Below are 27,671 nucleotides of genomic sequence, written 5' to 3'. Positions count from 1 at the left end.
AAGGTCATAGTGACTTGGAACAGTTAAACCGTTTCTGGATGATTACTCAAGATTGCTTAGGCCTAGGATCATAAAAGTTGATGAGGAGGTTAGTCATGACCAGCAGATGACCCCTATTGATTTTGAGGTCAGGAGGCAAAAGGTCAAGGTCACATTGACCCGGAACAGTGAAACCATTTCAGGACTATAACTTGAGAAGGCTTAGGCCTAGGATCATGAGATTTAGAGGGAGGTTGATCATGATCAGCACATGACCTCAATTGATTTTGAGATCAAAGGTCAAGGTCTCGTTGACTGAGAACAATGTATCAATTGTGTAGTTATATAGTGAATCATTTTTTAAAATAGATATATAACTATATCATATATAGCTTCAAATCTCTTGCCCTCATCAATGTGGGTTCGAGCCTCACTCGGGGCGTTGAATTCTTCATGTGAGGAAGCCATCCAGCTGGCTTACAGAAGGTCGGTGGATATACCCAGGTGCCCGCTTAGGATGAAATAATGCACGAAGGGGCACCTGGGGTCTTCCTCCACCATCAAAGCTGGAAAGTCGCCATATGACCTATAATAGTGTTGGTGCGACTTTAAAACAAACAAAAGAAAATATGATATAATACATTAGGTTGATGATTATCATCTTGTGAATTGTGAAATTCTGATTGTTGCCTATCTGCTTATTATTTTAGATCCGTAAGACAACAGCAAACAAGTTTTATGAAGTTCTCGTCACTTATGATATTGCTCCAGCTGAAAATTTAGATGAACTCATGACTATACTTAGCGAAACAATCTGGTAAGTTGTACTATGACTATACTTAATGAATCAATCTGGTAAGTGTTATGCTTTCTTCTAACTTCACCTTGTGAAACAATCTTTAAGTATAAGTTTGACTATACTGAAACTTACTGAAACAATCTGGCAAATGTTGAGCTTTGATTAGGACCAATACCTTGTGAAGTAATTCGTAGCTTCATAGTGCCAAAACTTACTGAAACAATCGGGTAAGTGTTGAGCTTTAGTTTTTCAGGTAGAATTCATAAAACTTGAAATAAACATGCAACAACATACTGCGATGATGCCTGTTAAGTTTGTTTTTTTGGATTGGTTAATTTCCCTTAGAGTTATTGCCCTTGATTTAATGAAAAATCCACGCCTGAAGCCATTTCTAAGTAATAAGCTGGTAGAATTTTATGAAACTTGAAATAAATATGAACCAACATACTTCGATGATGCCTGTCATTTTTTTTTTTCAATTGGTCAATTTTCCTTACAGTTATTGCCCTTTAATTGTTTAAAAATCTACAGATTTGTACATAACATACCAATCAATTGGTAGAATTTCATTAAACTTCTTTCATTCTTTTTCATGAAAATTTATTATAAACATGTGAAGTTCTGTACCCACACCTGGTCACCACCTTGCCTTGGTCACACCCCCCGCCCCCACCCCCCACCCCCCAAAAAAAAGAAGATAATTCCTTTTTATTATTATTTTTTTCCAAACCTTCCATGAATATTTATCAGCATGCAAAGTTGTACCGTTCCCCCACCTCACTCTCCACTCAGTCTTGCCCACCACCCCGATCATGCATCCCCATCCCCCACCAATTTTTTATGCCCCCGAAGGGAGGCATATTAGTTTTCAACTGTCCATCCGTTAGTTTGTTAGTTTGTTCGTTCGTTCGTTTGTCACGTTAACTTTTTGCATGAAGGCACTTTACTCGCAAACCACTGCACCCAGGATCTTCAAACTTCACATGCTGATAGTACTTATTGAGTATACCACCCTACTGACATTGGGGTCACCAGGTCAAAGGTCAAGGTCACAGGGGCCAACGTTAACTTTTTTCATAAAGGCCTTTTACTCACGAACCACAGCACCCAGTACCTTCAAACTTTACATGCTGATAGTACTTATTGAGTACACCACCCCTACTGACCTTGGGGTCACCGGGTCAAAGGTCAAGGTCACAGGGGCCAACGTTAACTTTTTGCATGAAGGCACTTTACTCGCGAACCACTGCACCCAGGACCTTCAGACTTCAAATGCTGATAATACTTATTGAGTACACTACCCTACTGACCTTGGGGTCACCAGGTCAAAGGTCAAGGTCACGGGCCAACGTTAACTTTTTGCATGAAGGCACTTTACTCGCGAAGCACTTCACCCAGGACCTTCAAACTTTACATGCTGATAGTACTTTATGAGTATACCAACCCTACTGACTTTGGGGTCACCAGATCAAAGGTCAAGGTCACAGGGGCCAACGTTAACTTTTTGCATGAAGGCACTTTACTCGCAAACCACTTCACCCAGGACCTTCAAACTTCACATGCTGATAGTACTTATTGAGTACACCACCCCTACTGACTTTGGGATCACCAGGGCAAAGGTCAAGGTCACCAGGTTAAAGGTCAAGGTGCTGCAGGGGCATTTGTCACCATTAGTGACAGCTCTTGTTTTTAATCATTTTTAATTTTCCATCAATATTTATAATCAACATGTGAAATTTTGTACCCTCACCTGGTCACCCCCGCTGCCCCCCCACCCCCCATAAAAAAACACAAAAAAAAAACCATTCACATATTCTGTTAAAATGATTTTGACTAATGAAATTTTTTGCTTCTTAGTAACATCCTTAACTTCTTGCCGGATATATGTTTTGGCCATTCCTCACCACAAGCCATTTCGGCGGGGGATACCAATTCATCGAATTTGCTTGTTGTGACAGTAATCATTGTAACATCCTGGTATTAAGCTTTGTTATGACCGTCCTTATTGAAACATTCTGGAAAGGGTTGAGTTTTATTGTTTTGCTTGGTATCAAAACAACATTCACATCTCAGAGGTTTTGATTTGAAGACAGTGTTTTCTCTTGAAGATAATAGGCCAAATGTTACTTGGGGATTTTGCAATGAAAATTTCTTTCTGGCTCATAAAAGTATATCTTATATATTTGTTAGCAAGAAGAATTGCGGAATATGACTTTTTTTGTAATCTAAGACTTATGCATGTGATTTGATAAAGGCCCTGGGTCGAAATGTTGTCGCAAAGAGTGATAACAAAAGCTATGAAAAACAATCCCTATTGATATTTATTAAACATAAAAGTATAATGAGTGCAGATGTCTTCAAAGTTAAAAAAGTTCCTTATCCCTCTGCTATCCCTGTAGACATGCAGAATGATAATTATTATATAACTTATTATATGGATCATAACATTTCATCAAAAATGCTTGTCACGGATTTGCTGAATCTATCAGTAACTCATTTCTGTTGTTATTCCAGGGACAATGAAATAGAACAAATACGACCAATTAGGAATAATATCTGTAACCTGCTGGATGTTCCAGTTCCTGTTCCTTTGAAAAAGGTAAATAAATGTCAGTTATCATTTGTTTATGACTCAAATTAACTTAAATTTTTCAAAGTTTTAAAAATTGTTTTTTCACTAAAATACTGGATAAAATTTCTTTGTATACATTAGGTTCAGCTAGTGGAAAAAACGAGGCAAACATTTTAAAGTGCATTTTATTAGAATTTTAAGTTCAAGAGAAAATGTGTATCTGCCATATTGAGGAGGGGCAGGCATTAGACTTTTAAGGCTATAATGTTAGCCTTAGCATTTGCTGCCATTTCACTGCCAAAAAAAACAAAGTGTAATCCAAAAGTAATGTCACTGTATCTTTCTGACAGTTACTCTTCATTTCATTATGATGAAATTTATAGCAAGATGTACTTATATTCATTCCAGAATACAGAAGTAAATATTGTTGCCTAGGGTTTCTTCATTTTAAATACATAAAGATTTAAAGGATACCAGTTAAGTCATCCTGCCGCATGCAAAAATAATATTTGTTTCGTAAACAGAAATTAAAAAACAGTGAAACAAAGGCAATCCTCAGTTTATCTCAAAATAACAAGCAAAATTATATGATATTGACCTTTAGCCTGCTGGCGGCAAGTGATTTTGCTTTTGTGACCAGTGCAGACCAAGATCAGTGCAGGTTTGCATTGTTCACTATTCAGTCAGTAAGTTTTCAATGAACATCACTTTGAATAATAAATGATATTGCCCAGATTGAATAATAGACCAGTTCATTTCAGAAATTTAAAAGGCTAAATGTTAAAATGATGTGAAGTTATGTCTCTCTGCTCTCTGTCAATAAAACTTAAGTGATGACATCATAATTATGTTGAAATTTATATTACCTCAGTGGCATTACTTTTTGATCAGTCCTCTTAGATGTTTAACATAGAACTGTTGTTCAAGTTTAGTGTATGGTGTGTGTTACCTAGTGTGTAATGATTTTGTTGCAATGCTGATATTGCAGTTTATATAAATCTATTTATTTTTACAGAAGGAAGCAAGTTGACCTGCCTCAGTTGATTGAAAAAAACAACAGTTAGACAGATTTGATACAGTTTAGAAATTATTTCATACAGTTCATTATGATGTAAACAAGTACACACTGTTGTTCAAATCCAAGAGGATGGAATAGTTTTAAATTACTGGATATTTGTAAAGATAAAAAGCATAGGTCAATCAACCAGTGACTTTAGTGTTTTATTTAATTGTAACTGTCCTAGAGACTATTTAGAAGTCAACATAAATGTTCAGTTTTTTTATGCAGAAACTTTTATTATGGTCATATAATATTATGCTTTTTCACTACTTATTAAACTTCAGTATAATTTATTGATTGTAGTACCATTATGGTGCCCGATACATTATAAGTTTCTCACTTGGAGTATCTTTTTTGTTCCCCTCCCCCTATTTTGCTGTTGACCTTAAAGCAGATTTCCATTTTCTGAAAGTTTATTTGATTCTTGCATATTGATTGTAATAAGGATTTATTAATTGCAGCACTGAATTACAAGCTTGCAAAGTAACTCGGAATATTATATGTCAAGAACTTGTAAGAACCCATATTTGTCAGATTTTTTAAGACATTTTTTAATGCATGTTTTTTTCTCTGTTAAAGGATTACAATACCTTAGATGTACACATAAGATAAACAGACTTTACTGGAAACAAATTACAGGAAAGCCTCATTTAATGGCACCTCCCTGAAGCATACATCTACATGGAGTGTACACCTCCCTAAAGCATGTACACTTCCCTATAGCATTTCCTTTCTTGAAATATACACCTGCCTGGAGTGTACACCTCGCTGAAAAGTATGTCCTGGAGTATACACCACCCTTGAGCATTTACATTCTTGGAGCACACACCTCCAATTATAGTCTTTCTTTGAACTTACACTTCTGTGGAGCATACTAGTATACCTCCCATGCGCTTACACCTCGTACAAATAAAATACTTCGTTTCCAGTTTCCAATGAGATATTTTCTTAGTACAGTATGTAAATCGCTTCAGAGCAAAGCGGTCTGTATATGAAAGGTTTTTCAGTCTTCCTAGTAGTGTTCTTTCTAGAGAGGCTGCACTGTTTACGAGCCTCCTAACACTATGTTTCTTGAATGATTTTGGAATAGATTTAGATAAAGCAAGTTACAGGCCTGTGATTTTTCAGGACTAGTCTAGATTTTAGGTTTTGTACTGCTAGGATTGCCGTATAAAAAAGGACATTACAGGCTTCAGAAAGTAGATTTTCAGGCTTCCAGCCCTGGTCTAAGGTTAATGCTTGATTATCCCTGCCAACCTTTATAAATCAGATTGTTTTAAACAATATATTATTTAAAATGTTGTAAGAAGTTTGGTAATTTTGAGAATTTTTCACTATGGCTGAAGCTTCATCTCTAGAAGTACAATATTAGTGGCAACATGTGACTAATTGTTTTATTAATTTTCATATACATGTGCATGATTATATAAGCTGTGATAAATCAGTTTTACATTTTATGGTTTCTATGCTTTCTTTGTATTAGCAAACAAGTACTTTTTAGCTCACCTGTCACAAAGTGACCAGGTGAGCTTTTGTGATCGCATGGCGTCCGTCGTCCATGTGTCCAGGCATGCGTGCGTGCGTAAACATTTGCTTGTGACCACTTGTAGAGGTCACATTTTTCATAGGATCTTCATGGAAGTTGGTCAGAATGTTCATCTTGATGACATCTAGGTCAAGTGCAAAACTGGGTCATGTGCGGTCCAAAACTAGGTCAGAGGTCTAAAAATGGAAAATCCTTGTGACCCCTTTAGAGGCCATATTTTTCAATGGATCTTCATGCAAATTGGTCAGAATGTTCACCTTGATGATACCTAGGTCAAGTTTGAAACTGGGTCACGTGCGGTCAAAAACTAGGTCAGTAGGTCTAAAAATAGAGAAACCTTGTGACCTCTCTAGAGGCCATACTTTTTAATGGATCTTCATGAAAATTGGTCAGAATGTTCACCTTGATGATATCTAGTTCAGGTTCAAAACTGGGTCACGTGCCATCAAAAACATAGGTCATTAGGTCAAATAATAGAAAAACCTTGTGACCTCTCTAGAGGCCATATTTTTTATGGGATTTATATGAAAAATGGTCTGAGTGTTCATCTTGATGATATCTAGGTCAGATTTGAAACTGGGTCAACTGCGGTCAAAAACTAGGTCAGTAGGTCTAAAAATAGAAAGACCTTTTTACCTCTCTAGAGGCCATATTTTTTCAATAAATCTTCATGAAAATTGGTCAGAATGTTTACCTTGATGATATCTAGGTCAAGTTCAAAACTGGGTCACGTGCGGTCAAAAACTAGGCCAGTAGGTCTAAAAATAGAAAAACCTTGTGACCTATCTAGAGGCCATATTTTTCATTGGATCTGTATGAAAAATGGTCCGAGTGTTCATCTTGATGATATCTAGGTCAAGTTTGAAACTGGGTCAACTGCGGTCAAAAACCAGGTCAGTAGGTCTAAAAATAGAAAGACCTTTTTACCTCTCTAGAGGCCATATTTTTCGATAAATCTTCATGAAAATTGGTGAGAATGTTCACCTTGGTGATATGTAGGCTAATTTCAAAACTGGGTCACGTGCCTTCAAAAACTAGGTCATTAGGTCAAATAATAGAAATACCTTGTGACCTCTCTAGATGGATCTTCATGAAAATTGGTCAGAATTTTTATCTTGATGTTATCTAGGTTAAGTTCAAAACTGGGTCACATGAGCTCAAACATTAGGTCACTATGTCAAATAATAGAAAAAACGACGTCATACACAGTTCAAAACTGGGTCATGTGGGGACACATGTGAGCGATTCATGGTCCTCTTGTTTCAATAAAATATGATTTTTGATAATTGTTTAAATATATGTGTATCATGTACTTTAAATAAAATTTGAGTTAAGCTCAGACAACTACCTCCAGTGTGAAACTATTTGGCAAATTTTATTCAAATGTAATAAAAATGGTCCTTGCATAACCTTTTACCCATGATAGTTTAAATGCAATGAATCATCACATAACACTGGTTGCAATGGCAACCAAAAGGAAATAATTTTTAAATCAAAGTTTGATATGATCTTTCTACATGTGGCATTCCGCCCACGGTTATAGTATTGGACATAGGAGGGGGGAAATATGCAAAAGTAAAAATGCCACCTACTTTCATGAATAAGTCGCACAAAATGGAAAAAGGAATATACATGTACGAGGGGCGTTCAATATGTAATGTTATTCTGTATGTAATTCTGTAACCGCTTGTTATTTTTAGGTGATGTTTTCGGCACGTTATAGAGCAATTTAATGGGAACACAATGCTATATAAATTATAAAAATCGGTAGATTCAAAGTAAAAATATATTCATTTGAGGTGTACTCGGGTATACTGAACAATTTTATATCCAAAATATTGAGATTGTAATATGCAATTCCTTGATTCTACTATTCAACAACTAAAACTATAGTTCAATTTTCAGTTTAAACAGAGAAAACAAATCATGATCTTCACAAAAACATATGAAAACTAAAACAAAAAAGTTTATAACAGTTTAAAATTGTGTATATTTTTACTTGAAAAATGAGAAGGTAAGTACAATAAGCCTCTGCAGTTTTGTGAGGTGCGATAATCATCGTTTAAAAAATTCTTGTATTTTAAGTTGATACTAATATCTCAATTCTCGATTGTGAAACTAGTTCTTACAACTTAGATTAAACGCTCTCAACATCCTTCCAGATGGAATTAACCTCGAGTTTAGATTTTTTAGATGTGTTGTAAAATTAAAAATGCAATGAATAGTTTAAAACAAATGCAAACTTATCAGAAATTGCTGTATCTCATAGAAAAATGATAGAATTTTGTGATTTTACAAGGTATTATATTTTTCTGAGACTCTGGATACCCAGGACAGACCTAAATTATAATTATTGTCCAGTATACCTGAGTACACCTCACTTAAATGATTATATCTTTACTTTGACCCTGTCAGTTTTTATAGTTTATATAGAATTGTGTTTCCAATAAATTACTCTATAATGTGCCGAAAACCGCAACTAAAAATAACTAACGGTTACGGAACTACATAAGGAGTAACATTACATATTGAACGCCCTTCGTATACAATCTCTTTCATTAAGCTGATAGTAAGAGAAATTTCTTGATCTAACTGATCTGTTAAAATGTTACTTCCAAGAGGGTGGGGCCAGTGTTATCTACATAGCTGTGCAGAAAATTTCCAGTTTCATAGACATAGGCTTTAAGTAACACTGGCTGAAAATCATTAGGATCCTACATGCCTGCTTTTGTAGGTTAGGGTTTTCCTATCTTAAGGAATAAACGAGCACAAGCAAGGTTTCTTGTTTACACTTCCACACTGTTCCAAGGGATGGGGAAACACCTGATTGACACAGGCAGACATGAAAGATATCTTTCTTGCCTATAGTTGTGAAGTTTTTAAATTTTTATTGTAAATTACTAAATCAGGCTTTGAAGGTTATGACGTCAAAATTATGACAACACAATGCATGCATATCACGTCTTTTTTCCACAGGGGAAAAGATGAGGTGATCCACTACAGGGATGTCATTTTCTTGCCTACCCAGAGGGCAAAGTATACATTTGTCATTATCATGTGCCAGGATACATATTCTCATCATTCCCTAGGGAAACCTTCTATAAAATTATGTTCACTTAAGTGATGTCACTTAGTACTAGAACTATTATGATGTCATATTTTAATATATACATGCTACCAGGAAATGCCCAAATTTGTTTGTCACTGCGATATTTTGAACATGATTGGCAGAAAAATAATCTTACATGCTTTGCCTAGGAATGACAGCTGTTTTCCCAACACATGAGACAATATTGATAAAAAACCTCCCAAACACTCTGTTTTTCATTCCACATCATCCCTCATGTAGTGAAAAGTGTTTTACACTGGCAAACGTGTAGATCCTTATAGTCGTTTCTTACTAGATAGCCAAAAATACTTTAGCCAAATTAAAGACATTACCCATGGGTTGGAGCTTAAACAAAACTAATCACCAGGTGACAGTTTACCAGAACTGCTAAAGTTTACTTGATTCACCAGAAAACAAACAGCTTCTTTTGGAAAGGCCTAGTTCCCTTGTATAGAAAGGTAGCAAAAGATACCCCTGAAACTACTAGTGTTTGAAACATTACCTGATTTCACAGACTTTATTATTGAGACAGTCATCTACAAAGAATGCTTAAGTTTATTCATCACAGGCAGGGGATAGGCTCCGACAGTTGTCATGAAAAAAGGAAAACCTTGTTTCACTGATATAAAATATGTGCATTGCACCAAATCTTTGTATCACAAGGAGCATTTGTATGACCCAAAACAAGTCTTGGCTAACTGACAGCAAGCCAATATAACATTTAGCAGTTGCAGAAAGTTGATGTAGATAAGTTGTTTTGTTTTACATTGTCTTTGCGCAACATGTATTTGTATGATAACAAAGAGATCTCACTTTCTTTTCCTAGTAATAATCTAAATATGACCTAAGATTGTGTTTGTTCGACGTTCAACCCAACAAAATAAATAAATAAAGTATATATCAAAAGTATATTGAATTCAAGCGCATGAAAGCTTCTAATTTATATACAAATTAAAATGGGCGATCTGTTTCATGTAAACGAACATGACTAGTAAATACCAAACATGAGCAACTACATATCATATTAAGTAATTATGTCTCCCCCAGGAGACATATTGTTTTTGCCCTGTCCGTCTGTCCGTCCTTCCGTCCGTCCGTACGTCACACTTCATTTCCGAGCAATAACTGGAGAACCATTTGACCTAGAACCTTCAAACTTCATAGGGTTGTAGGGCTGCTGGAGTAGACGACCCCTATTGATTTTGGGGTCACTCCGTCAAAGGTCAAGGTCACAGGGGCCTGAACATTGAAAACCATTTCCGATCAATAACTAGAGAACCACTTGACCCAGAATGTTGAAACTTCATAGGATGATTGGTCATGAAGAGTAGATGACTCCTATTGATTTTGGGGTCACTCCGTCAAAGGTCAAGGTCACAGGGGCCTGAACATGGAAAACCATTTCCGATCAATAACTAGAGAACCACTTGACCCAGAATGTTGAAACTTCATAGGATGATTGGTCATGAAGAGTAGATGACCCCTATTAATTTTGGGGTCACCCCGTCAAAGGTCAAGGTCACAGGGGCCTGAACATGGAAAACCATTTCCGATCAATAACTAGAGAACCACTTGACCCAGAATGTTGAAACTTCATAGGATGATTGTACATGCAAAGTAGATGACCCCTATCGATTATGGGGTCACTCCATTAAAGGTCAAGGTCACAGGGGCCTGAACATTAAAAACCATTTCCGGTCAATAACTTGAGAATCACTTGACCCAGAATGTTGAAACTTAATAGGATGATTGGTCATGCAGAGTAGATGACCCCTAACGATTATGGGGTCACTCTGTGAAAGGTCAAGGTCACAGGGGCCCGAACATTGAAAACCATTTCCGGTCAGTAACTTGAGAACCTCTCGACCCAGAATGATGAAACTTCATAGGATGATTGGTCATGCAGAGTAGATGACCCCTAACGATTTTAGGGTCACTCTGTTAAAGGTCAAGGCCACAGGGGCCTGAACATGGAAAACCATTTCCAATCAATAACTTGAGAACCTCTCAACCCAGAATGTTAAAACTTCATAGGATGATTGTTCATGCAGAGTAAATGACCCCTATTGTTTTTGGGGCCACTCCGTTAAAGGTCAAGGTCACAGGGGCCTGAACATTGATAACCAGTTCTGATCAATAACTTGAGAACCACTTGACCCAGAATGTTGAAACTTCATAGGATGATTGAACATGCAGAGTAGATAACCCCTATTGATTTTGGGGTCAGTCTGTTAAAGGTCAAGGTCACAGTGGCCTGTTCATGTAAAATCATTTTTTGGAAATAACTTGAGAACCACTTGACCTACAATGTTGAAACTTAATAGGATGATTGGACATGCAGAGTAGATGACCCCTATTTATTTTGAGGTCACTTGATCAAAGAGAACCACTAAGCCAAGAGTGTTGAAATTTAGCGGGATGACTGGACATGCCAAGTAGATGATCCCTATTGCAGCCAACCATCAGTGTCTCTTTGATTTTTGCTCCTGACCCCTATTGACTTCTTGCCTATAGGACTTTGCATTGGGGGAGACATGCGCTTTTTTACAAAAGCATTTTCTAGTTTATTTGATTTTTGTGGTTGAAATTGATCATAAATGATAAAATACAGCGCTTTTAAATGTTTATCATATAGCGCTATTAAAATCTGGTAAATGCTAATAAAATATATTGAATTCAAGCACATTAAAGCTTTTAATTTTTAAAATTTCAAAACATGTTCGTAATGAAATAATATAAGTACATGCATTATATGATTTTTCCTATTAACCACATCTTGTCCAATGATTAATGTATTGAATTTATATTTAATTAATTACTTATTAATAAAGATTTCTACTGAAAACACTTTTTTTTCTATAAAGTTATTGCAGGTCGCAGTGTGAGGGAAATTTGCGAGTACCTAAATTTTAAAGCCGGACAGGATATATGAGAGCGTTCAGTTATTACATTTACATTTATGTATTTCGTTAGATTTAACTCGATACATCAAATGAGCCGCTTGGCATTATTTTTAATAAGTTACCCGCCAGTGCACTAGTTTCTCAATCAACTGCGATTAGAAAAGGTGCTATAATCCAATTAGCGCTATCAATTAAAAATGATTACCGGTTACAAATTTTACTCCCAACACGCACGACATGTGCCTGATTAAGAAAGGTGTTATAATCCAATCAACACTAACAGTAAAATGGGTAATTGAATTAAACAAAATATTTTATATAAAAGATGAAAAAAAAAAAAAAAAAAAAACTAAATTTTTAATGTAAATATCAAGTCGGTACTATCTTCGTTTGATAGAAAACTGGACTTCGCATTATAATTCCCTATTCAATAACATTATTTGAAATGAGAAGTCCTTCATTTCAATTTGTAAAAGATGTCATACTTACTCATGTTCGGTGTTTTCATTTCAGTCCACGAACACGAATCTCCAGGCAATGCAATCATGTTTATTGTGGCCTGAAACGGATCGAGTGTAAAAAAAAAAATATTAATGTACTTGAATGTATTTTGATATTTGTAATAATTTAAACCACAAAAAATATAATAATGCTTTAATAAAATAACTAATCAGGCACGCTCGGTATTTAACAGTCATGTTCGTGAACACAAAACAGATCGCAAGTTTTGTATTCTATATAAATAACAAGCCTTAAAATAATGTACTTTTGGTGAGTACATGTATTTTAGAATTTATAATCATTTTTAACCACCAACACATAATATATTGCTTTGATAGAGTAATAATCGCTCATGTTTGGTATTTATCAGTCTGTTCACGAACATGAATCAGATCGCAAGTTTTCATTTTTACATTAATTAAAAGCATTAATACACTTGAGTTACAAATACTTTTGGTATACACTAGTATTTTATGATAAATAATCAATTTAAATCACAAAAACATAATACACTGCTTTAATAACATGATAATCGCTCATGTTTGGTATTTACCAGTCATGTTCGTTGGAATAAAACAGATTGCCCGTATTGTATTCTATATAAATAACAATCTGTAATGTGCTTGAATGTAGTACATTTTTGGTATGTACATTTATTTTAATATTTATAATCATTTTAAACCAAAAACACATAATATATTGCTTTAATAGAATAATAATCACTCATGTTTGGTATTTACCAGTCTGTTCACGGACATGAATCAGATCGCCAGTCATCTATTTCATATAAATTAAAAGCAGTATACTTGAATTTTAAATATTTTTGGTATGCACTAGTTTTTTAGCATAAATAATCAATTTAAATCACAAAAACATAATATATTGCTTTAATAAAGTAATAATTGCTCATGTTCGGTATTTACCAGTCATGTCCGCGGACCGCGGACATGACTCGTGTTCGGTGTTTAGACATACCGGTCTTCTTGCCGATTTTCAAAGCGTTTTAGTCTTGTTACACTGGACTGTTAACCTTATGTAGATTTTTCTGGTAAAATACATTTCTATTGGAACTCATTTATCAAAATTGTTTCCTTGAAAATAGGATGAGTAACTCCAAACGAAATTTAACATACAAAATGTTGTCATAAATACCTAGAACTCTTCTAATTGTGTCCGCAATCGATGCTGTATCAGAAAGTTCTATATTTAGTAACAATGTTTAAGGACAATAAAACAAATATTATATAAATGTACAATTTGATTTTATTGTTGTAAATAATACATCAATAACAATAATTCCCATATACAAATACTTAGAAACCAGTATCGTCTCAAAGAATTTTATTTTCTATTTCAGATATAGCTATATAAATTTAGTATATATATTTATTAATTTATATTTTCTAGTACAGTTAAACACTAAACATAGTGTTTAGAGCAAGGTATACAATTGTGTGTACACTACTTTTTAGCTCACCAGCGCACAAAGTGCTCAAGGTGAGCTATTGTGACCTGCCATTGTCCGGCATCCCTTGTGCGTCAACATTTGCCTTGTGATCACTCTAGAGGCCACATTTGTGACCAAATCTTTATGAAACTTGGTCAGAATGTTAGTCTTGATGATGTCTAGGTCAAGTTCGAAACTGGGTCATATGGGGTCAAAAACTAGGTCAGTAGGTCAGATCAAAGAAAATGCTTGTGAACACTAGAGACCACATTTGTGGCCCAATCTTTATGAAACTTGGTCAGAATGTTACTCTTGATGATCTCCAGGTCGACTTTGAAACTGGGTCATGTGGGTTAAAAAACTAGGTCACCAGGTCAGATCAAAGGAAAAGCATGTGAACACTCTAGAGACCACATTTTTTACTCAATCTTTATGGAACTTGGTCAGAATGTTAGTCTTGATGATCTCTAGGTCAAGTTCGAAACTGGGTCATGTTGGTCAAAAACTAGGTCCATACGTCAGATCAAAGGAAATGCTTGTGAACACTTGAGACCACATTTGTGACTCAATCTTTATGAAACTTGGTCAGAATATTAGTCTTGATGATCTCTTAGGTCATGTTGGGTCAAAAACTAGGTCAGAAGGTCAGATCAAAGGAAAAGGCTTGTGAACACTCTAGAGATCATATTTTTGACCCAAGCTTTATGAAACTTGGTCAGAATGTGTGTCTTGATGATCCCTAGATCAGGTTCGAAACTGAGTCATGTGGGGTCAAAAACTAGGTCAGTAGGTCAGATCAAAGGAAAAGCTTGTGAACGCTCTAGAGACCACATTTTGACCAAATCTTTATGAAACTTGATCAGAATGTTAGTCTTGATGATCTTTAGATAAAGTACGAAACTGGGTCATGTGGGATCAAAAACTAGGTCAGTAGGTCAGATCAAAGGAAAACATTGTGAACTCTCTAGAGACCACATTTTGACCCAATCTTTATGAATCTTGGTCAGAATGTTAGTCTTAATGATCTCTAGGTCAAGTTTGAATCTGGGTCATGTTTGATCAAAAACTAGGTCACTACTTCAGATCAATGGAAAACCTTGTGAACACTCCAGAGACCACATTTGTGACCCAATCTTTACAAAACTTGGTCAGAATGTTAGTCTAGATGATCTCTAGGTCAAGTTCGAAACTGTGTCAAGTTGGATAAAAAACTAGGTCACCTGGTCAAATCAAATGAAAACCTTGTGAACACTCTAAAGGTCACAGTAGTGTCCAATATTTATGAAACTTAGTCAGAAAGTTTTGCTTGATGATTTCTAGGTCAAGTTTGAATCTAGGTCATGTGGGGTCAAAATCTAGGTCACCTGGTCAAATCAAAGGAAAAGCTTGTGAAATCTCTAGAGGCCACAGTTGTAACCAAATCTTAATGAAATTTAATCAGAATGTTTGTCTTGCTGATCTTTAGGTCAAGTTCAACTCTTGGTCATGTGGGGTCAAAAACTAGGTCAGTAGGTCAACTCTGGTGAGCGATATATAGGGCCATCATGGCCTTCCTGTTTTTTTAATTTATTCTTCTCCCTATTGTTTTTCTTTGTTTTGAGAACAATATTATAGGTGTAACGCCCAGTGCATTCCCATTCTTGACTTTCAAATACTGAAGTAGACTTTATTAATTCCTCTGTTTCTTCGTGTGATATCTCAGCACCATGAAATTCCACTGTTTGAAGCTGACCATCAATAGGCATACTCTTAACAAATGCTTGCCAGGTTTGTTCTTCAATGTAAAACCGTCCCAACACAAGTGTTTCAAGCTTGGTTAATCCATGCAGATTGATGAAAGGCATCAAAGTCCTTTCTTTATAACTTTTATATTTGTTCCCTTTTATTAGTGTTACAGATTCTATCTGATTCAGTTTTTCAATTGCGGAAATGAAGGTAGATAAACAATGTGTTTCCTCCTCAACTACAGTCACCTTTTTTAGCATTTTCTGACTCTGAAGTGACTGCATTATTTTCAAAAAGCTGGTATTAAATTCCCGTTTAAAAACATCTGAACAGTGAATAATTTTTACTTCCTCTAATTCTAACTGATGGAAAGTCTTTGCTACTGTAAATGTTACACACGGAAATAAACGCACCAAGGACAGTATTTTCAAATTCTTAATATTTTCTAAGCAAGAAAATATAAACGGGTTCTTAACCTTTTCCCACAAAAAATGTGACAGTTCAAGCTCCTGAAGATTAGGAAGAAATGGGAAGCATTCCCCTAACGTACTGAAATCATATTCAGTAAATCCCATACATTTCAGACATCTCAGATTAACAAGACGTGACACTGAATAAATAGCCTCTGTATGAAACTCTGCTTTATAATTTGACACTGAATAAATAACTTTTCTATGTGTTTCGTCAAAGTAATTGTAAAATGCTTTTCTCGAGAATTGGTGAGGACATTTTTTCAGCAGGAGAGATTCAACATTATTGCATCCGCTAATATCAGTTCCCATGCTTTTACCTTGAAGTTTAAGATGTTTAAGATGTTTAATTCTATCAAGGTTTAATTTATAACAGTTACCTGTAATCATCAAAGTTTCAATGTTACTAGCTGATTCCAGTGTGTTCCCTAATACTGATACTAAGTTTTTAGTACATGTATGCCCTGTACAATGCAAAGACAGGAGGCTTTCAGAGTTGTACAATCTTTCGAGAATGTCTATATATATATCTGTAGTTTGCAATCGTTTCAAAACCACACTTTTAACTTTTTCCCATGGTATATTTGGAATTTTTTCTATTCTATCTAAAGATACAGATTCTATTGGGATATTTGAAACTACTTCTACTTGACATTTATATCTCTCTTTTCCCTTGCAATGTAAAGAGGAAACTTGTGCTGATTCTACTGTGATATCTGCTTCTTCCAAATTGAAGGAACTGTGGAGATGAAGATTAAAGTCTACACATTCTTTTATGTCAATACAGTTGATCCTTTGGTAAACACAGTTGAGTGTAGAATTACTTGGTCTAAGTGCTAAACAGCTGACTTTTCTTATTTTATGTTCTGTTTTCTGAACAGCAGTACCTGAATGTACTAGGAGATGGCACGAATTCAGATGCTCAAGTTTCAGCTCTTTTAATTTATTTCCAGGGAAGACCAGTTCCCATGAAAAGATTGTATTAATTTCAACTTTTTCAATGTTTGTGCTCTCTGAAAAATCAAGTACTCCTTGTGCAAACTTAACAGTATTACAGTTACATGTATGTTCCTTGGAAGAAACATCACTTAAATACAAATTTCTCAGACTTTTGAGTTGGAATTTTGTTCTAGTACAAATACATTGTAGTGTGATCCTCTGCAGCTTAAGTGTTGTTAGATTTGGAAACAGGAAAGTGGGGGGTTTCATACATATTTCAGATATCGCACATATGTCTATGTATTTGATATTATCTGTGTTTGTTTCCCACAAGTTATCAAGAAAATCAAGAAAATCTTTAACAGGATCCCCCAGAAAATCAAGAAAATCTTTAACAGGATCCCCCCAACTACAAATGATTGAGCTTACAGGTACCTCTGGCATGGACACTCCAGGTGCTGTTTCTCTAAGCTCTTTTAACCAGTCACAAAAAGGATCAGGTGAAAATCTGTCATGTTCATTGAAGCACATTCTGCTATGTTCAACATTGGAGACATGTTTCAGTATTTTCTTGGCCACACCAGTACTCAGTCCACATACAAACAGTATCACATTTTCCATTTCATATATTTTCTGGTACGTTATACAATATTTTTCAAGTATCTGAAATGGTTTACTGTCATTGTCATTTTCATGAGCAACAAGATAAATAGCAGACATATACTCTTGTACTGTTTTATGTAAAAATGAGAATTTCGACATTCCAATACTTGGGCCACCAATGTCATTTGTTTTAGACAATAACCCAGATTTTACTGATACTTCAAGTTCTTCTGGAGAAAGGCTTTTAAGAAGCACCTCCTCAATGAATATGAGCGTGTTGCCTTTTTTTTCAAATAATCCTTCAAATGCAATTCTAGAGAGCTTCAGTATAAGGCCACTGTATTGTCTACAAATAGGATGTTTCTTTATGCAGTCTGGAAGTGTGTCAAGTTCTTTTGACCATTCAGCCTTTGCCTCTTCTAAATATGGTACACAGGAGAGTCTGCCATCATATTTACGTTTCTGTCCATATCTTGGTTGTAAATTTCGATAGCCTTCCTCGTGTTCAAGCATATTTTCTAACAAAGAGGAATAGTTACCAGCCATTGTACTTTCCAATGAGCCATCTTTAAACCACTTGAGAACCATGAATATCACAATAAAAGGTATTTTCATCAAATCTGGAAAATAATATCTTGTGTGAAACCGCTTTTGTACTTCCATTTCGAAGTCTTTTATATTTTCTATATGTCTTTCATTGGAAGCAATTTCAGTAGATGTTTTTTGATTGAGCTTTTTGATAACCTTTCCAGCAAAGTCACTAATGTCCCTGTTTATGAAACCTCTTATTGCAACAGCTCTGTCAATAAATGAACAGCTAGACCTGATTTCATCCAACTTCCAAGGTCTAGTAGTGGTAAGGACAGTGCAGTGGTTCATGTCTTTCCGGCCTGGAAATGAAGGATCCTGGCCTAAAGGTGATGACATCTGCTCATCAGGCGGATTCCACTCATCAAGACCATCAATAATAACAAGACATTTTTCAGGCTCTGCTTTTAAAACTTCCTGTGTATCAACAAGTAAATCAGGTGTTTGAAGAAATATCTGGTTACGAATCATATCAATTAGATCCATTTCCTTTGAGGCATGTCTTAAAGAAACAAACAAAACAACTTCAAACTGAAGCATCAATTTTTCATTCAGACTTGTCTCATTTGTTGATTTTCCTTCTGGCTTATTAGCTTTAAGCCAAGTATCTATCAGTTTCAAACACCAGGTTGACTTCCCTACCCCAGCATCTCCTAAAACATAGATATTTTCTACTCTCTTTTTTTCTTTGTAGAAAATATCTTTGTAGTTTCTAACAATGTTCTTGCCAGCTTGTTTTGAGTCCTTGTTACTTTTGCTTTCGTACTCTTGATCTTCGCAAATTTCCAATTCCATGTAAAAGTCGTCCACTCTTAGATCAAGTTTCTTTAGCAGTGGAGGTACGGGTATTGTTGACAAGTGTTTGGAATACAAACAGCTCAGCTCGTCTTTTAAGTCTGTAACAGAAACAGTATACAAGACTGTAATAAAAATGTTTTTCAACTTTTTGTATGATTTAATGTAAATGTATATAGAAAATGAAGGAGAAATGATTTTATTAACTATTATAGTAGTTTATACACATTTTTAGAACCAGATATACCTCAACAATCAACATTGTATACGAAATGTGCTAGGTATAAACATAGATTTATGCATACATGTAGTAATTAATCTGAAGTAAGAAAACGATTCAGCTTATTGAATTATTGATGAGTTTATGGCAGAGAAAAACCAGTTCTGTGCTTTCAGAGGAAATTTGAGGTTCTGGCTAGCAATCTCCAGGATAAGTGGTTTTGAAATGGCCATATTTCCTACATTCTGTTGAAACTCATAATCCATTTAAATTCTAAGCTCACTGTGACCTTGACCTTTGACCTACTGACCCCTTATTGACAGCAGTCATCTATTGATGACAGGCAATCAATTATATCAAGTTTGACCTTGTCAGACTAAGCATTCTCCAGCTACTAATCTGAAATTGTTTTAAGTCTCAGTCACTGTGATCTTGACCATCGACATTCTCACCCCCAAAGCAACAGTGCTCCTATACTTTGAAACTTTGAAAATTGACAGCTATATGCTAAAACACTGTACAGCCCTTTTCTGTCTCAAGGTCAATATGACACTGATCACAGTTACCTTAACATTTTATGCCTACTGAACCCTTTATTGATAAGTCATAAAGTTATTACATGCAGTCATCCCTTGAAGTTTGACAACTGTAAGCCCAAACATCACCATGAAATTCATCTTTGACTTACTGGCCCTTTTATCACTTACCAAAGGCCTTCATGGTAAAATGTTTGATTACTGTAAGCCTAAGTAATCAGAAACCATTTTCAGCCTCAAACTAACTGAACTTCGACTTTTTTTATCCCCAAACAATGACGGTCAACTTAAAAACTTTGGCCCATAGAATGCTCCAGTTCACCGCCTCGGTAGCCTAGTGGTAGAGCGTCCGCTTCGAGTGCGGGAGGTCTTGGGTTCGATCCCTGGCCGCGTCATACCAAAGACGTAAAAAATGGTACTAGTAGCTTGGCGCTCAGCATTAAGAGGATAGTACTAGGACTGGTCAGCCCGGTGTCAGTATAATGTGACTGGGTGGGGTATCATGTCATGTGTCTACGGCGTGATATTCCAGTGAGGCAGCACTATAAAGTTGGGCATTGTGCTCACTGCTACAAGTAGACACCGTCGTTCATATGACTGAAAAATTGTTGAGAAAGACGTTAAACCCGAACACACACACACACAGAATGCTCCAGATACTGATTGGAAACTGTTTTCATTTCCAAGGCCACCATGACCTTGTTCCCAGAGTCACATTTTGTTTGACACCAGGCAATGCTTCTATGAAGTCTGACACCTGTGGGTCCTAGCGTTCTCCAGTTATTGATTGGAAACCATCTTAAACAGCGAGGTTAGTGTGATCTACTGACCCCCAAAACAACAGGGACATCTGCTGACAAAAGGCAATCATTCTGGAAAGTTCGACAACTGTAGCCCAAACCTTACTGTTGTTTTCAATTTAAATTGTGTACCAACTGACGGACAAACCAACATGAGCAAAACAATGAATCCCTATTGTTCGAAAGGGGTAAGATCAGAAGTATTATGTCAAAATGTAAAAAAAGCTGATTATTGAAATTTCAAATACCAGAGTCAGTAGTGGAAACAGTATGTATGGGGTTTTCCTTGCTTCCCATACTGAAAAGATGTTCATACTTTAGTAAGTCAACTTCAGTTTCCACAATACATGCAAAACTAATCAAGCTCTGGTAAATTAAAAAAAAAAGCTTGTGTTCATTTTCACAAAGCTCTGCAAATGTAAAAAGAGTTTTACTAGTGATCTTTTTATGACTTTTATTAGTTTTAAGTAGCATGGTATCGTGGTGAGTGTATGTCAGACAATGAACTTTGCTGATGAGTTTTAAAATTAAGAGGTCTATATATTATTACATATTCATTATATTATATTGTATCATATCATCCTTTTACGATAAACACATTCAAAGAGGCTCACATACAAGAGTAGCCACACAGGACGCCGTGATCTGATCGGAGGGACAGAGTGAGCTAAACACCCTGATCACAGAGAGAAATAATTTTAGATACAGGCCTGTCAGAATAACTTAGCCTTGCTCTTTGGGGATAAATTGGTTTGGTTCTTAAACGTGTCCTGTGTGTATATAGCACCTATACATGCAAAGCCGTCTTTACTTACACCTCTAATTTCAAAAATTCTGAAATTTAGTAATTTAGTGTTTAATTAAAATTTTATTAAACAGTTGAAATTTGGGTTAAAATTACAAAGTGTATCTAATTTAATGATATGTATATTCTTAAGCACCACATCTTTGGAATAAAACTAATCAATCAGAAACATAAAAATGTTTTACACTTAATAGGGAAGCAAGTTAGTATATTGAGTACTATCTTTCCTGTTGGGTATGTATGGGAAACTACCGGTTTGCAAATATGAAAGAAAACTATTACTTCACCTTTCTTTCGCTTAAGGTAGGCAAGCTTCTTTTTATGAAGCAACTCCACTTCGTCAGATGAATTTAGTCTTGTTTTCAAGTCTGACAATGCCTGCAAGAAATATACATTGTACCTAGTTTTCAAGTCTGACAATGCCTGCAAGAAATGTACATTGTACCTAGTTTTCAAGTCTGACAATGCCTGCAAGAAATATACATTGTACCTAGTTTTCAAGTCTGGCAATGCCTGCAAGAATTGTACATTGTACCTAGTTTTCAAGTCTGACAATGCCTGCAAGAAATGTACATTGTACCTAGTTTTCAAGTCTGACAATGCCTACAAGAAATGTACATTGTACCTAGTTTTCAAGTCTGACAATGCCTGCAAGAATTATACATTGTACCTAGTTTTCAGGTCTGACAATGCCTGCAAGAAATATACATTGTACCTGCAAACTCTGGTTTAGATGGTGAATGAAGTTCACTTAGTTGTACTACCAATTAGTTAACCTTCTGTAAGCCAATGATGCCAATACTATGCATGATGTCCTAAGTAATTTCATTGTCATTAAATTTAAAATAAAATATTCCAGGCAATGACACCCTCTTCCATCTCACAAAGCCGTTTAATGTGATAAAGTGGTTTGAACTGCATGACCAATTTGAACTGCTCGACAATATATCATTTGAATAAGAATAAAAGAATTTCAAACAAGAAACAAGTTATACCTGTGAGGACGACTTGCTGTTTAGTAGTTAATGATAGATTGAAAATTCAAATAACATTGTTTCAACATCCAAATTAACAGCAAAATATTTCAGTTGCTTTATTGTATTAAAAAATCTAAGTATACCTGGTGCAAATCACCAATTTGCTTTGATGACTCTGACTGCAACTCCTGTATCTGTTCAACTGTTTTCTCTAACAGTGCCTGCCTTTGTTCTAAGGATTCCTGTCGGGTTGACAACGATTCCTGTCGATTTGACAACGATTCCTGTCGGTTTGACAACGATTCCTGTCGATTTGACAACGACTGTGTTGCTTCTTCAGTTGTTTTAGAAAGTTCACTAAGGGTGTCTTGAAGTTGTCCGATCTGAAGTTTCTCAAACATTTCTCTTTGTTTCTCGTCTATTTCATCAAGGGCGTCTTGTTTCTTCTCTTGAATTGCTTTTAAAGCCGATTCACGAATTTCCCATTCGTCTTCAGTGCTAATATTCAGATTTTTTTCTTTCAACTGAAATGCAGTGTTTATTAAAACCATCATAACCACATTCTCATCCATTAAAGGTTCATAGTTCTGCGACGCGAACCATTGTAAATTATTTCTGTAACGTACCCTCTCCCCAAGTTTGATTTGGTTGAGAGGTGACTTAAGTTATAGGCATCAAAGTTGCACCCAACTACCCAGCTATTTCGGCAAAAGAATACTATTTTCTCAAATTTTAGAGCCATAAATGCACCAGAGGCCACCGCCTATAAATTGTAATTTCAAAATTTCCCAGGGTGACACACCCTGACCCCACTTTAAGGAGGTGATAGCCATGAATGTAAGTTAAGATAATGGTGATATTTTTATCTTGCAACATATAAAACAAACAAGTTTTCTTTTTATTTCATGTTTTGACTAAATTTCTCTTTTTTATAATTTCTTACCAGTGAAAAATATAGTTGAACTGATACTTTTGATGTAAAAATACCAGATATATTCGCTCAAATATTTTGATAAATCATAGAAAAAAAACACATGTAGAATCTGATAAATGATAATTTTCGAAAGAAAGATTAGTTTGTGTATATATAACATGAATTTTAAGAATTAAACCGGTATTTTGGTGTAAAATAAAAATATGAAGTATACTTGTTTAAGTGCAGATATTGCTTGTTTTGCTTGTTCATGTTCGTGTAGCTTTCCTTTGTCTCCAAGCAACTGTATCATAACATCAACATAGTCATCTAGCTTTCCGTCTGGGAGCTCGAGCGATGCAAGGTGAAGGATCTCGTTCCTAGCCTCCTTGGTCTGTAAAGAGACATGATTTATTAAAAACAAGAGTGCCAGACTGTCACAAAATACGCCTGTCATCAAACTTGGCCTAATTCAAGGGCCATAATTCAAGAGTGCCTGAGGCGATTTGGGTGGTTATAGAATTTGGCCGAGATATTATGCTTACAAATATTGTCAGCAAGTTTGGTGAAAATCGGGTGAAAACTGATCGACTTAGTGAGCGGACAAGACTAAACTCGCAGATTTCGAGTAATTCAAGGGCCATAATCCAAAAGTGCCGTGACCGAATTAGCTGGTCATCGAGCTTGGCCGAGATATTATGCCCACAAACATTGTCAAGTTAAGTGAAGATTGGATGAATACTCTTTGACTTAGAGGGCGGACAAGGCTAAATTCGCAGGCAGATTTCGACTAAATCAAGGGCCATAATCCACGAGTGCCTGGGGCGTTTTAGCAAGATTGGTGGAGATGAGATAAAAAATGTTTGACTTAGGGAGCGGACATGCCCTCGGACGCGCGAGTTTTTGAGTAATTCAAAGGCTATAATCCAAAAGTGCTTGCGGCGATTTGGCTGGTTATACAACACGGCCCAGATATTATGGCCATAAACATTGGCATCAAGTTTGGTGAAGACAGGATGAAAACTGTTTGACTTAGAGGGCGGACAAGGGTAAATTCGCAGATTTCGAGTAATTCAAGGGCCAGAATCCATGAGTGCCTGGGGCGATTTGACTGGTTATCGAACTTGGCCGAAATGTTATAGCCACAAAAATTGCCATCAAGTTTAGTGGAGATTGGAAGAAAACTGCACATGTTTGACTTAGAGAGCGGGCATGCTTTTAGACGCCGACCGCCTGCCCGCAGCCAGCCAGAGACAGGCGTATAAAAACAATTGCATGTATTTAAGTGTGCTCATATTCAACTGTTACTCCAAATAGGTGTCTCGTGCTGATTTAAATTGTCAGATTGCCTTCCCAGGATCTCGACTCCTAACGGTTTCATTTTCCAATATATTTTAAAAGTTTAAATATAAATGATTAGAAAGTAGCATTTCGTACAAGCACTTACTGGAAACATGCTGAAGCATTTTATTACATTAAAATGTGACAAGTATTTCTAAAACCGAAACGGAAGCACAGTGCTCCATTCTTTGCGCTTCGAAACCAAAAGCGGAGATACCCAGAGCTTACACACTTCAGATTGTATGTTTGTTTTGGGTTTAGCGCCGATTTTCAACAATCTTTCAGTTATGTAACTTCTTCAAATGAATCATAGGTGGAGGGCAAATGATTTCAGACACAATGTCTTAAGTTTATTTTGCTGGGTTTAACGTCGCACCGACAAATTATAGGTCATATGGCGACTAAAAGGTTTGATGGTGGAGGAAGACCCAAGGTGCCCCTCCGTGCGTTATTTCATCTCGAGCGGGCACTTGGGTAAAACCACCGACCCTCCGTAAGCTTGCTTGATGACTTCCTCACGTGAAGAATTCAGCGCCTCGAGTAAGGCTCGAATCCACATCGATAAGGGGCAAGTGATTTGAAGTCGGCGACCATAACCACTCGGTCACGGAATCGAACCCACAGCCCAGCCGATCCGTAGACCATTGCTCTCCCTATTCAGTCCAGCGTTGAAAATAGCGTTAAATGAAAGTGTTTTAGAACTAGCAGTGCGTGTATCAGGTATTACCAATATTATATAAAATGATACAAAAAAAATCCAGTATTTTCATCAAGGTTTATTTTCTTTGTTTTCTTCTTCCTTTTAATTGAGCGCGATTTTAAAACCGATGAAACCGTATACGCCCAATTAATAATACCCAGGTATTTTTACGTATTTTTGTTACTAAATTTACCTAAAAATTCCGACTCAAATAATATATTTCTGTGGAAGATGCAGCGACATTACTTTTACTCACCCAAGTAAAATACAATATTTGGATAATGGAACAATGTAAATATGTATTTCAATCATTCCGGTACAAGATTATTTTGTTTCTAACTAGAATAATATGTTCTTTTTTCGACATAAAACAACAATAATATTGTTTTTTTTATGAAAAAGGAATAAGCCCAAGAAAAATGGGGGAAAATCTGATTCTGACGAGAAAAATATATAGCTTTGTAGATATGAAGGTGAGATAATACGTGGCTCTGTATCAATTTTTCATTTCAATAAAGAATACGGATTTTTTTAGATATATTTATGTTGATATTGTTTGTTTTTGTTAAACGTATGTGTTTTTTGTTTTTGTTTTTTTTGTAGTCTTGTCAACCCAAATCCAGTCTTAAAGTAAACTTCCGGATTTGCAATGAGTTACTTTTTGAGTACTTTAACAAACAAATGTTTTGGGTTTAGGGCCGCGTTCAGCAGCTAGTATTTCAGTCATGTAATGAAATAAGTGTGCCAGGATTCTGTACCAGTACTAATTTGTTCCCCTTGTCCATGAATAGCTTCCCACATCAATCAGATGTTGAATACAAAATTACTTCAGACACAACGTCATTATCAAATCGCCACGGAGAATATCGAAACCAACAACTCCATGATCCGTAGAGCAGGTGGGCTACTTCTACAATCAGTCCGCCACTTCTTTCCATATGTTTGTCCACTACCTTTATTTGTTTTTAGGTGTTTTTCTTTTTTTGAACTTTCGAGTTGGAAAACAAAAGTAAACAAGAACACAATAAAAGGAAGTAAAATGTAAATGCAGCGCCTTCATTCTGTTAAGTTCTCGTCATAACAAGGCCTTCGCCAGTTATGGGCCTTTAAAGTGTTACAACAGAAAAAAAGACAGTGATTGAAATTTTAAGCCTTACTCATTGAGCTTATTTTATGCTTCTGACAGTCCCTCCAACGACCATTCAAAAATTATAACTCCGACCCTTTATCATCAAATGGCTGGGACTATTATTGTGATGCTATTAATGCAAAAAGTAATTATCTATGAAAATCTTACTGAAAAAGAATACGTAGGTTATCATTATATTTTATTACCTTAGAGAAAACGTCAGTTTTTGGTTCGATTTTGTCAATCGGTGCATCAACGCTTTTCTGTATAAACATGTTGTTTGTTACCACACTAAGAAGACCCTTGCAGTCGGTGTTGGCAGCGCTAACTTTATCTTCATATCCTCCACCGTCTAGAAAACACTTTGCAATCTCCCAGTGACTCGTGCACCATTTTGTAGAGTCCGTGTTTCCCCAGGACGGTCTACCATGCATGTGTTGCTGTACGATTCTATCAAATATTCTGCCACAGACATCATTCGGACAAGGTCTTCGCCTTTGTTGTGTTTTATGACAAAAACACCGGGGTCCTAGTCCACAGCTGCCGCGTGGATGAGCTGGAAGCAATATGTCAATCGGACATTCGTTACAGGTGGCGTCAGAGTTTCCAATTTCTTCTCGGATTTCCTCCAATATAAACCTTTGTTGATCCTTGACCTCATCATTTACGAATTCCTGTATTCCATCTTTAAGATATTTTAAAGCAAGACCCGCTTTTACCCAGTCTCTGTAACGCGGATTTCGCAAATGTTGTTCATGTGTAGACCCCATAATAAAACGTTGTCCATGTATAAAGAATCAACCTGGGTCGATGTCTTGTAATTTCCATAAAGTCGCAAACATTCTTGTTATTTTATTTTTTTCAAAAATTATAAAAGTGTTCTTTGCGTTAGTCTACTCTTCGCCAGTGAGTCAGTGTAGTTATGACAATAACAAGAAATACTACGCAGTATATACCACCCGTTTATCTAAAATTAGCTTTCAAAAAACCCGTACGTTACTAAATCTATAAAAAATAACTATTTATAGATCTATGTATTTTTTACGGCGGAATACCACCAGGCGCGTATCTGGGACATTTTTCATAGCACGCATGGTTGGTAGGAAGTGCGGCGGTATCGACCCCACTGACGGCGCCAAATGGTGCATTTTGGCGTATATTTGAGGTAAAACAGTGAACTTAAAGCATGTCCTTTCTTGAATGAATATCATTAA

At 36.0% G+C, this 27,671-nt stretch overlaps 2 protein-coding genes across 4 annotated transcripts in view; one reads left to right on the top strand and one right to left on the bottom strand.

Moving 5' to 3' along the window:
• Positions 1-7,309, top strand: part of LOC123564912 (tubulin-specific chaperone D-like) — a 91,195-nt gene extending 83,886 nt beyond the window's left edge. Inside the window, 3 exon segments of the mRNA XM_053537563.1 lie at positions 690-796; positions 3,293-3,377; positions 4,366-7,309. Coding sequence (XP_053393538.1) covers positions 690-796; positions 3,293-3,377; positions 4,366-4,380 — 207 coding nt within the window. The 3' untranslated portion in view covers positions 4,381-7,309.
• A 5,101-nt stretch (positions 7,310-12,410) lies between these two features.
• Positions 12,411-27,371, bottom strand: LOC123564910 (uncharacterized). Of its 3 annotated transcripts, XM_053537553.1 has the most exons (6): positions 26,664-27,371; positions 23,523-23,681; positions 22,518-22,898; positions 21,685-21,775; positions 17,486-19,137; positions 12,411-12,527 (listed from the first exon to the last, which is right to left on the bottom strand). In XM_053537553.1, exons 1-6 carry the CDS (start codon positions 27,225-27,227, stop codon positions 12,426-12,428), a joined length of 2,949 nt encoding a protein of 982 aa, XP_053393528.1. In that variant the 5' UTR covers positions 27,228-27,371; the 3' UTR covers positions 12,411-12,425. The 3 variants fall into 3 exon arrangements, with proteins under 3 accessions (XP_053393528.1, XP_053393527.1, XP_045214769.2); XM_045358834.2 differs by lacking the exon at positions 12,411-12,527 and having other exon boundaries at positions 13,729-19,137; XM_053537552.1 differs by lacking the exons at positions 12,411-12,527; positions 21,685-21,775; positions 22,518-22,898; positions 23,523-23,681; positions 26,664-27,371 and adding an exon at positions 20,841-21,666 and having other exon boundaries at positions 13,715-19,137.
• Between the last annotated feature and the right edge of the window lie 300 nt (positions 27,372-27,671).

Source organism: Mercenaria mercenaria, chromosome 2 (assembly GCF_021730395.1).
Source record: "Mercenaria mercenaria strain notata chromosome 2, MADL_Memer_1, whole genome shotgun sequence".
Taxonomy (NCBI): Eukaryota; Metazoa; Mollusca; class Bivalvia; order Venerida; family Veneridae; genus Mercenaria; species Mercenaria mercenaria.
This window is presented reverse-complemented; position numbering and strand designations above follow the sequence as displayed.

What these genes read in the sequence shown, in the direction of transcription:
- LOC123564910 (XM_045358834.2), bottom strand. Translation starts at nt 27,227, where the DNA reads ATGGGGTCTACACATGAACAACATTTGCGAAATCCGCGTTACAGAGAC. An exon ending in AAACTGACGTTTTCTCTAAG is followed by an intron (nt 23,682 to 26,663) that starts GTAATAAAATAT and finishes GTCTCTTTACAG; the next exon opens with ACCAAGGAGGCTAGGAACGA. An exon ending in CTACCTTAAGCGAAAGAAAG is followed by an intron (nt 19,138 to 21,684) that starts GTGAAGTAATAG and finishes TTTCTGTTACAG; the next exon opens with ACTTAAAAGACGAGCTGAGC.